The 12,417-nt window shown below is 50.7% G+C and overlaps 1 protein-coding gene across 1 annotated transcript; it reads right to left on the bottom strand.

Moving 5' to 3' along the window:
- Positions 1-163: 163 nt before the first annotated feature.
- On the bottom strand, positions 164-11,261 carry LOC311372713 (disks large homolog 1-like; the record flags this gene model as incomplete). The annotated part of the gene is made up of 6 exons (XM_084489672.1): positions 11,152-11,261; positions 6,500-6,682; positions 4,790-4,853; positions 3,541-3,661; positions 2,634-2,684; positions 164-265 (listed from the first exon to the last, which is right to left on the bottom strand). Coding segments are annotated over exons 1-6 (592 nt in total), but the record flags the coding sequence as incomplete, so codon positions are not given.
- Between the last annotated feature and the right edge of the window lie 1,156 nt (positions 11,262-12,417).

Genomic DNA, 12,417 nt, shown 5'->3' with positions numbered 1-12,417 from the left:
GGGTAAAGCCTTCATCTCCCCTATATCAGGAGGAGGTTAAAGCCTTCATCTCCCCTATATCAGGAGGAGAGGGTAAAGCCTTCATCTCCCCTATATCAGGAGGAGGTTAAAGCCTTCATCTCCCCTATATCAGGAGGAGGAGGTTAACCTATATCAGACTCACGTGGGACGCAGGATCCAAACTTCTCTGGAAACTCCGAGATGAGGTCGTCGTTGACCCGGTCCTTCATCGGCCCCAGCACGATGACGGGCCGCGTGTAGCTCACTGCACACACACACACACACACACACACACACACACACACACACACACACACACACACACACACACACACACACACACACACACACACACACACACACACACACACACACACGCATAAACACACATACAGCAAAAAGGTTATTATGCTTTTCATTAATATTCATATTCAGGCAGACTGAATAAAGCTAAAGTGGGAAAGATGGTGTCTTCAGTATTACAACGTTTAGTCTCTGTTATGGTTTAGGACTACAGTAGGACTACAGTAGGACCTCACTACAGTAGGACCTCACTACAGTAGGACCTCAGTAGGACCTCACTACAGTAGGACCTCACTACAGTAGGACCTCACTACAGTAGGACCTCACTACAGTAGGACCTCAGTAGGACCTCACTACAGTAGGACCTCACTACAGTAGGACCTCACTACAGTAGGACCTTACTACAGTAGGACCTTACTACAGTAGGACCTCAGTAGGACCTCACTACAGTAGGACCTCAGTAGGACTACAGTAGGACTACAGTAGGACCTCAGTAGGACCTCACTACAGTAGGACCTCAGTAGGACCTCACTACAGTAGGACCTTACTACAGTAGGACCTCACTACAGTAGGACCTCACTACAGTAGGACCTCAGTAGGACCTCACTACAGTAGGACCTCACTACAGTAGGACCTCACTACAGTAGGACCTCAGTAGGACCTCACTACAGTAGGACCTCACTACAGTAGGACCTTACTACAGTAGGACCTTACTACAGTAGGACCTCACTACAGTAGGACCTCAGTAGGACCTCACTACAGTAGGACCTCAGTAGGACCTCACTACAGTAGGACCTCAGTAGGACCTCACTACAGTAGGACCTCAGTAGGACCTTACTACAGTAGGACCTCACTACAGTAGGACCTCACTACAGTAGGACCTCACTACAGTAGGACCTTACTACAGTAGGACCTCACTACAGTAGGACTACAGTAGGACCTCACTACAGTAGGACCTCACTACAGTAGGACCTCACTACAGTAGGACCTCAGTAGGACCTCACTACAGTAGGACCTCAGTAGGACCTCACTACAGTAGGACCTCACTACAGTAGGACTACAGTAGGACCTCAGTAGGACCTCACTACAGTAGGACCTCAGTAGGACCTCACTACAGTAGGACCTCAGTAGGACCTCACTACAGTAGGACCTCAGTAGGACCTCACTACAGTAGGACCTCACTACAGTAGGACCTCACTACAGTAGGACCTCACTACAGTAGGACCTCAGTAGGACCTCACTACAGTAGGACCTCACTACAGTAGGACCTCAGTAGGACCTCACTACAGTAGGACCTCACTACAGTAGGACCTCACTACAGTAGGACCTCACTACAGTAGGACCTCACTACAGTAGGACCTTACTACAGTAGGACCTCAGTAGGACCTCACTACAGTAGGACCTCAGTAGGACCTCACTACAGTAGGACCTCACTACAGTAGGACCTCACTACAGTAGGACCTCAGTAGGACCTCACTACAGTAGGACCTCACTACAGTAGGACCTCAGTAGGACCTCAGTAGGACCTCACTACAGTAGGACCTCACTACAGTAGGACCTCAGTAGGACCTCACTACAGTAGGACCTCACTACAGTAGGACCTCACTACAGTAGGACCTCACTACAGTAGGACCTCACTACAGTAGGACCTCACTACAGTAGGACCTTACTACAGTAGGACCTCACTACAGTAGGACCTCACTACAGTAGGACCTCAGTAGGACCTCACTACAGTAGGACCTTACTACAGTAGGACCTCACTACAGTAGGACCTCAGTAGGACCTCACTACAGTAGGACCTCACTACAGTAGGACCTCAGTAGGACCTCACTACAGTAGGACCTCACTACAGTAGGACCTCACTACAGTAGGACCTCACTACAGTAGGACCTCAGTAGGACCTCACTACAGTAGGACCTCACTACAGTAGGACCTCACTACAGTAGGACCTCACTACAGTAGGACCTCAGTAGGACCTCACTACAGTAGGACCTCAGTAGGACCTCACTACAGTAGGACCTCACTACAGTAGGACCTCACTACAGTAGGACCTCACTACAGTAGGACCTTACTACAGTAGGACCTTACTACAGTAGGACCTCACTACAGTAGGACCTCACTACAGTAGGACTACAGTAGGACCTTACTACAGTAGGACCTTACTACAGTAGGACCTCAGTCTCAAGGCTCTTGAAATTGTTATTATAAACATTAGAAAAGCGAAAAGTCATGGATGTACAAAAACTAAAATCAAATTCTAAAATCCTATCGAAATCCCATTTCTTAAATGTAGATGATGCCTCTGAGTCGCTCAGGGACCAATCACTGACCTTCCTGCTGTGTGACTGGCTGGTAGGTCAGAAGGATTTCCTCCTGGCCAGCTGATTGGACAGGGGGGAAGAGGACAGGTTTACATTCAAACTGTAGGAAGGCCAATCGGGACAGGTGACTCTCAGACTGAATCCAATGAGGTAATGAGGTAAAGGACTCATCATTATCATGATCTTTAAGATATCAAGTATCACAGCAGCTGTTTGTGTGGTAAAAAGAAACCATGGAAAGCACAATGGCAGGTTTTCTCTGGCGGGGTCCCTGAAGATGTGACACTCGTGACACTTTGAGGTGAAATGTTTTAAAGTCATCAGACTAGCTCACTGAATGATAGATGGAGAAGAAACTTGGAAAATGAAATCACACACACACACACACACACACACACACACACACACACGGACGCACACACACACACACACACACACAGACGCACACACACACACACACGGACGCACACACGAGGAAGCACTTAAAGAGGCACACTAAACACAACACAAAACCACACAGATGCATGATGGGAAAACACATAGACGCAACATCAGAGACAGGGAGAAACTTAGAGGAATCAATAAAGAAGGAGAGACACAGAGGCAGTGACAGGGAGGTAGGGAGGGGGAAGGTAGGGAGGAGGAAGGGAGGGAGAGGGAGGGAGGGAGGGGGGAGGAAGGGAGGGAGGGAGGGAGGGAGGGAGGGAGAGAGGGAGGACAAAAGGAAAGAGGGAGTGAACTTACGGGAGCTACTTTCACTATCGCTGGTGCCAGAGGTCACCAGGTCTGGAAGCATCAGACGGAGCGGGGTCAGCACACACACACACACACACACACACACACACACACACACACACACACACACACACACACACACACACACACACACACACACACACACACACGCAAGGACAACATGTAGAAATTATAAATTCAAAGTAATTCAGCCGGGGAACACAGGGAGCCGCACATACACGTCCCCACCAGAAGGTGTCAGTAGCGCTGCACAGAGCACACGTACCTCTGTCCTCCTGGTCCTGCACAGAGAGAGAGAGAGAGACGTTAATAATGCTGTGTTCAGAATGTTCAGAATAATAAGCAGGGTTTTCATAATAGTTATCAGAGCAATTACTTAAATTAGTTAGTATGCATTCCTTGTTCCCCTTTACTCCCTCTCTGCTTTTCCCACACACACACACATACACACACACACACACACACATCTATTATTAATACTTTCTGATTCACACAGTGAGAGAGAGAGAGAGAGAGAGAGAGAGAGAGAGAGAGAGAGAGAGAGAGAGAGAGAGAGAGAGAGAGAGAGAGAGAGAGAGCGAGAGCGGAGAGGGGACTGGCTGACAGTGGGGTGACATCAGCACCTCTGGGTGGGCTGTGAGCCACCTCTGGTCACCAGGGCCGCGTGTCAGAGGTGAGTTAACAGCAGCTTCTAAAATAGACACTGTCTACCACTTCACCATCACCACCATCATCATCATGGAATAGATGTGAAGAGCCAAGCGCCAACTAACACAAAGCATGTCGGTTCACTTCTCACATAATCTAATCAAATACAGACGAGTCAGATCCAGCATTCTACATCGGCTAACTTGGGTCCATTCTCCCCTGTAACACTGGTCACTGAGTACAGGCTAGTGGGGGCAAGGGGGGGTGGAGGTGGTCTTAAATGGAAGTGAGGTGGTGGGGGGGGCGGTGGAGGTGGTGGAGGGGGTGGGGGGTGGAGGTGGAGGTGGTGGAGGTGGAGGTGGAGGTGGTGGTGGAGGTGGTGGAGGTGGTGGTGGAGGTGGTGGAGGTGTTGGTGGAGGAGGTGGTGGTGGTGGATGTGGAGGAGGTGGTGGTGGTGGATGTGGAGGAGGTGGTGGTGGTGGTGGAGGTGGTGGAGGTGGTGGTGGAGGTGGTGGAGGTGTTGGTGGAGGAGGTGGTGGTGGTGGATGTGGAGGAGGTGGTGGAGGTGGTGGTGGTGGAGGTGGAGGTGTTGGGGGTGGAGGAGGTGGTGGTGGAGGTGGTGGTGGAGGTGGTGGAGGAGGTGGAGGAGGAGGTGGTGGAGGAGGTGGTGGAGGAGGTGGTGGAGGAGGTGGTGGAGGAGGTGGAGGAGGAGGTGGTGGTGGAGGTGGTGGAGGAGGTGGAGGAGGAGGTGGTGTACTCACAGCCCTCTCCTGGGACCTGCTCACCCTGACGGTCTTCAGCCTGGAGCGTTCCTTCTTCTCGGCCCTGGAGAGCAGAGGGAACATGAGGACCAGGGAGGGGCCATAGGGCGGCCATACGGCGCCCAACCACAGCCCAACATCTGGGACCACGTATCACATCAATGTTGTCATGCAGATATATAGAAATATATATTATGGATCATTCTGCAAATAAAATTACATTTCCTTTTTAAATTACAATATCAAGTACAAAATATATATATATCTACTCAGTTTTGTGGGGGACAATTAGTGGTTCGTTAAACAGATCTTATATTTCTCGGAGAAGGAACCGATACCAGGAGAATCTAATTATATCTCGTTCATTACAAGAGAAACATGATCTATCAGGCATGAGGACCTTAAGACTGCAGAACAACAGGTAAACAAACTGAACAAATAACCCTAACTGCTGCTGTTCCATCAGGCGGTTCTGAAGAGCACAATAACTTACAAGGACCCAAACACGACAGAGTAATGCTGGTGCTTTGAATGGGGCCCACTCTTTAACACAAGCCTTCCCAGCTCTTCCTCTCTTTGTCTTTATCCCCAACGCCCCACATGGATTATTTCACTTGCACAACAATCTCAGGTGTACTTTCTTTTGGTACTAAGAAAACCTGTCATAGCCCTCGCAGTGGTGGAGATACACTCTGTTTACGCCTAGTGATGATGAGGTCAATAAGTACTAAAGAGAGAACAGGACAAGCAAGCACAAAACTTTACAGTCAAAATGTCCAACCTCTGACTGGCCAGTTTATGACACCGAAAACCGCATATGATGTTCCAACGGCCCTTTTCCATAGCTCGCATTTCAAATGAATCCCCAAACGGGCCCCTCCCTCTACGGATGTGCAGGGAGCCGCCTGCAGTAAAGGGTTCAGGGTTCTGGACATCGGGTCTCATTTCCAAGTGAGCCAGTGTGTTGTTTATCACTGGAGACCGTTTTCAACACGTCTCATTCAGTCCTTCTAGTTGCAGAAATCGCTGGTGCTAGGCTAGCGCAAGTCGAGGGGAACTGCTAGCCTGCCAATAAAAACAGTTTTACCCACTCCACAGTACACCCGAGGCAAACCAATTATAACACCCGACTATCGATGTAAATGTCTGTGTTGATAGAATAATATTAGAAATAAAACTATCCTTGTATCGCAATGATCACATTACATTTTGGGGGACTACTTTCTCAGCAGCGGCGGAATTTCACTTTGCTCCGGTGTAGCGACCGATTCACTACAGCAGAAGGTAAACAGAGAAGCACTCCAGGTAATATCAGTCTGCTGCTGTCGTAGCCTGCTTCCAACTACAGGGATTATTAACTAAATGCAATGCGATGCAAGGGTAAGTTTATTTCTAACACTATTCTATCAACACAGACATTTACATCGATAGTCGATTTCTGCAACTAGAAGGACTGAATGAGACGTGTTGAAAACGGTCTCCAGTGATAAATAACACACTGGCTCACTTGGAAATGAGACCCGATGTCCAGAACCCTGAACTAGCCCTTTAAGCTCCAAGCGCCGATATGTGAGTGCTGCATGGAAAACCTGACACTAAACACACATTCATGTTTTACCAAACAACACTAAACACCCATCAGCCCTCCCCCCTCTCTGTGTCTCCCCAGGGTGCCCCCCCCTCCCCAGGGTGCCCCCCCCCCCCCCCTACCTGCGCCGGCTGGGCACCACGCCCACCTGGGGCCTCTGCGGGGGCGGGGGGCTGAGGTGGCGCGCCGGCCACCACTCCTCGTCTCCGGCGCTGCTCAGGTGCAGGATGTCCCCGAAGCGGAACGCCAGCGCCTGGGCGGGGGCGCCCAGGTCGGCCGGGCTGCCGTCGTAGTCGAACAGCGCCCTGCGCAGAGGGGGGGGGACGCAGAGGGGACAGGGACGGGGGGTTTTGGTTTAGAACACGTTGTGTTTGAGACACTCCAGGGGTTCACCCTAACAACATGAGGACACTCCAGGGGTCCACCCATATGGATTCTTTAGGGGCGACAACGGCAACGATCCATCAGCCTTCGCTGACGACCGATAGGCTGATACCGATAGGCTGATACCGATAGGCTGACGACCGATAGGCTGATACCGATAGGCTGATACCGATAGGCTGACGACCGATAGGCTGATACCGATAGGCTGACGACCGATAGGCTGATACCGATAGGCTGATACCGATAGGCTGACGACCGATAGGCTGATACCGATAGGCTGATACCGATAGGCTGACGACCGATAGGCTGATACCGATAGGCTGATACCGATAGGCTGATACCGATAGGCTGATACCGATAGGCTGTGACCGATAGGCTGTGACCGATAGGCTGATACCGATAGGCTGATACCGATAGGCTGATACCGATAGGCTGTGACCGATAGGCTGATACCGATAGGCTGATACCGATAGGCTGATACCGATACGTCGATACCGATGTTCTTGAGCCGATATTTGGAGCCGATGCTGCTCCTGCTCCTCGATTGACGTCATAAAAACGACACAACGATGATAACAAATGGTACAAGGCTCAATTTAAAAAAGGAACATTTATTGAACTGTCTGTAAATCATGCCGGGAAAAAATATAAAATTTATTAATTAATTAAATTCAAATAAAAATCGGTGGAAAAAATCGTCCGATAGGATACACAGAAAGGCTCGGTCGTCCAGGGTCGAGTTTGAGTCCCAGTGGAAAGGTTGTTTTGGGTTCAATCCAATCCACCTCCACGGTCTGACCTGGAGGCATCCTGGAGCCATCCTGGAGGCATTTAGGGACTTAAGACCATTCATGCACACATCCACACCCCGACGGTGGAGTCGACCACGCAGGGCGACAGCCAGCGGGTCAGGAGCAGTCAGGGTGAGGCGTCTCGCTCAGGGACACCTCCACACTCCGCTAGGAGGAGCCGGGGATTAGACCAGCAACCTTCAGGTTACCGGTCGACCCGCTCCACCTCCTGAGCTACTGTCGCCTCATCCCTTAGCATGTTCCTTAATGGAATGTATCTACATTTACTCAATGTCACTTTGGGTACTAGTGTCTGACAGTGACAGAGATCTATTAGAAAGTCATATGCCATGTTCACAGTTTGTCTGTGTGTGTGTGTGTGTGTGTGTGTGTGTGTGTGTGTGTGACATCCTGGTCTAGGGGAAAAGACCTGGAAAAGTAGGTCAACAGCCACATCTGCATCTGGTGTGTGTGTGTGTGTGTGTGTGTGTTATTGTGGGTGAGAGATGAACTAGAGCTGAAGTAATAGGCAGCCTCTGAAGTTCATGCTGCCCTCATCAATAAACCAGAGACACAGAGGTGTAGAGAGAGAGAGAGAGATGAGAGAGAGAGAGAGAGAGAGAGAGAGAGATTTATGTGTGTGTGTATGAGGGCGGGAGTAATACAATAAACCGATAGTTGTGTAGAATGACTGAGAGGGCATTGGGGCAGGAATATTGAATCGCTATTTATACGACACACTTACACGTACATGCACACTTAATATTTAGGGTTAGGAATAGAAAGGCAAGAGAGAGAGAGAGAGAGAGAGAGAGAGAGAGAGAGAGGGAGAGAGAGAGAGAGAGGGAGAGTGAGAGAGAGCGAGAGAGACAGAGCGAGAGAGAGAGAGAGAGAGATCAATGAGCCGAAAGATGAGGAGATGCGACCAGACAAGAGCTTGACGTCAATAAAAGGATTGCAATGTTTTATTAATGCTGCATTAAGGCTGCTCAAAAGAAAGCGCCACTAAACTCATTATGGTTTTAAAACGTCAGTGCAAATGTAACGGTAAGAGAGGTGTGGGGGGGGAGGGGGGAGGAGAGGGGAGGGGGGGAGGAGGTGTGGGGGGGGGAGGAGAGGGGGGAGGAGAGGGGAGGAGAGGGGAGGGGGCCGTCAGGTTGTAAGACAGAGGCCACTGGGGGACAGTGAGCGGTCTGTGCCGTCTGAGAGACCGAGGTTATCTCCTACCTGAGATTCCAGTGTTCAACACCTGCTCTGCGTGCGACATTCCAGCTCTATGAGAGTTATTCCCATCATGTAGAAACAAAAAGTCCTCCTTGCCAGAGGAACGCTGGGCTGGAGAAGTGACCCACTACTACAACAGCCTCTAAAGCTTTCACCGTCAGCGGGTTCAAGGAGTCAACAAGAGAGAACCAATCATTTGTATGACTGGGACCTTGTTATGAATTGTAGACAACTAGTCATGCGTTCAACGCCTTCCTTCCTGTACAATAAATGGACCAGATGAAAAGAGGAGAGAAAAGAGGAGAGGAACAGAGAGGGGCTCCATAGTGAGAGGAGAAGAGAGGAGCTGAGAGGGGAGGAGAGATGAGGACAATCAGGGAACGAAGGACAACGCTGGCGAACAACTGCCTCTGGCTATTGCCACACACACACCCAGACACACACACACACACACACCCACACACACACACCCAGACACACACACACACACACACACACACACACACCCACGCACACACACACACACACACACACACCCAGACACACACACACACAACCAGACACACACATACACACACACACACACAACCAGACACACACATACACACACACACACACACACACACACACACACACACCCAGGCCCACACACACACACACACACACACACACACACACACACACCCAGACACACACAACCCCAGACACACACAAAAACACACCCAGACACAGACACATGCACGCACTCACCCAGACACACACACACACACACAAATAAACAAACACGCACCAAGAGACCTTTGTCACCTTGCTTTAGTGAGTGAGGGCATCCTCCACACACACACACACACACACACACACACACACACACACACACACACACACACACACACACACACACACACACACACACACACACTGCAGCCCAGAGCAACCGGCACCCCCAATCTGTCAGGCGGTGACATTATCTGCCCGGCCAATCAACTATCAGCATCTACACTTCCTGCCGGTATCTGCAGGTCCATTGTTCGTGTGGTCAGAGAACACGCTGGAACACTTTATACTGCATGCTCAATGAAGCAGTGCTAAGAACAGAGGGTGTGTGTGTGTGTGTGTGTGTGTGTGTGTGTGTGTGTGTGTGTGTGTGTGCTCTCACTCACACACATATTGTATTTTATTGTATTATCTTTATTTCTTTATTTGCACTATCATCTTTTCCCCACTGTAGGACTACTTAAGGATTATCTTATCTTATCTTAGCCCTGGCGCACCGTTGCTACGGTGATTCGGTGTCGCGCTGCGCTCTTACTTTGAAGCTCCTCACAGCGAGGTCACGACGGGGGGTTCAGGTGACATCATCACGCCTGCTGCTCCACCCCACTACACTGCTGCTGTTGTTGTTGTTGCTGTTGTTGTGGTTGTTGTTGTTGTGGTTGTTGTGTTTGTCTTGAGGTCTGTTCAGGAGGAGCGTTGTGTGTCTCGTCCTCAGCCCGTACGGGCGATATCGAGATTTGTAAAAGTCATTATCCAATGTGTGCGTTGTTGATCAAGAACCTCGACTAGAAAGTGATGAGGATAACGTTACTTGTTGTCCGTGATGTAGCGTTTAATATGAACGTCATTTATTTTATGTACGGTCTTAAAAAAGTGCTTCCTCTTCATTTTTGTGTGACTTTTAAGGAGAGCTAGCAGAATCAATATTTAACCTCTCTCTCTCTCTGGGGAGGGGAGGGAGGGACAGAGGGAGGGAGGGAGGGAGGGGGAGAGATAGAGAGCATGAGAGAGAGAGCACGAGAGAGAGCACAAGAGAGAGCAGGAGAGAGAGCGAACGAGCGAGGAAGAAAAAGAGAGCGAGGAAGAGAGAGAGAGAGTGAGAGAGAGAGAGCGAGAGCGCGCGAGAGAGAGAGACCTAAAGCTCCAGTGGTTCTACAGCGAGTCACTCTGGGCGACAGACTTCAGTGAGTCAGACGAGGCCGAGCGATGACAACACGAGGCGAGGGCAACGGAGAGAGGCAGGGGCGAGAGAGGCAGGGGAGAGAGAGGCAGGGGAGAGAGAGGCAGGGGAGAGAGAGGCAGGGGCGAGAGAGGCAGGGGAGAGAGAGGCAGGGGAGAGAGAGGCAGGGGCGAGAGAGGCAGGGGAGAGAGAGGCAGGGGAGAGAGAGGCAGGGGAGAGAGAGGCAGGGGAGAGAGAGGCAGGGGCGAGAGAGAGGCAGGGGAGAGAGAGGCAGGGGCGAGAGAGAGGCAGGGGAGAGAGAGGCAGGGGCAAGAGAGAGAGCGTGCATGCGTGCATCTGTGTGTGTGTGTGTGTGTGCATGCGTGCGTGCGTGCATGTGTGTGTGTGTGTGTGTGTGTGTGTGTGTGTGTGCGTGCGTTACCTGACGTAGAGAGTGCGTTTCTGGGTGGAGCGCAGCGAGGTGGAGCTGGAGCTGACGCTGCTCGTCATCATCTGTTCCCTCAGGTCATGGATCTTGGCCTCAAAATGACTGTACTCTGCACACACACACACACGTGCAAAGACACACACACACACACACACACAGGATTAGTTTGGTTGTCTCTTGTCTTTTGACTGAATGTCGTATGAGTTAAGGGCTGATGGTTCCACGTTCCAGTCATGAACCTTCATAGACCTCTGGAGAATAAGCCCCGCCTCCGAGGCTCCGGTTCCCTCGGTCAAACGTCTACGGGGAATAACACGTTTGGGTTTATGAACGATCGTACATAACAAACTCTGTAGGCGGTGGAGAAGTAAAAGCTGCGTCACGTTTTGAACGACACACTTTTTCCATCTAGTTTCGACTGTTTTTGGATTGTCGGTGCCGTTAAAGAAGTAAACGATTATTAATGCTACATTAACGGCACCAAAAAAGACAGAGAGAGAGAGAGAGACAGAGACAGAGACACACAGAGAGAGAGAGAGAGAGAGAGAGACAGAGACACAGAGAGAGAGAGAGAGAGAGAGAGAGAGAGAGACACAGAGAGAGAGAGAGAGAGAGAGAGAGAGAGAGACAGAGACACAGAGAGAGAGAGAGAGAGAGAGAGAGAGAGAGAGAGAGAGAGAGAGAGAGACAGAGACACAGAGAGAGAGAGAGAGAGAGAGAGAGAGAGAGAGACAGAGACAGAGACACAGAGAGAGAGAGAGAGAGAGAGAGAGAGAGAGAGAGAGAGAGAGAGAGTTCTATGCCGAGCGCCCAGTCCCTGACGTGTGTGTAGTCGTCTCTCAGAGGGGGCCCCTCTGTGTGTAGTCCTCTATCAGAGGGGCCGTTCTGTGTGTAGTCGTCTCTCAGAGGGGCCGTTCTGTGTGTAGTCGTCTATCAGAGGGGCCGTTCTGTGTGTAGTCGTCTCTCAGAGGGGCCGTTCTGTGTGTAGTCGTCTCTCAGAGGGGCCGTTCTGTGTGTAGTCCTCTAACAGAGGGGCCGTTCTGTGTGTAGTCGTCTCTCAGAGGGGCCGTTCTGTGTGTAGTCGTCTATCAGAGGGGCCGTTCTGTGTGTAGTCGTCTCTCAGAGGGGCCGTTCTGTGTGTAGTCGTCTCTCAGAGGGGCCGTTCTGTGTGTAGTCCTCTATCAGAGGGGCCGTTCTGTGTGTAGTCGTCTCTCAGAGGGGCCGTTCTGTGTGTAGTCCTCTATCAGAGGGGCCGTTCTG

Source organism: Micromesistius poutassou (assembly GCF_964030765.1).
Source record: "Micromesistius poutassou genome assembly, contig: SCAFFOLD_1547, whole genome shotgun sequence".
NCBI lineage: Eukaryota > Metazoa > Chordata > Actinopteri > Gadiformes > Gadidae > Micromesistius > Micromesistius poutassou.
The sequence above is the reverse complement of the archived record's forward strand: the minus strand, read 5'-3'. Positions and strand labels throughout refer to the sequence as shown.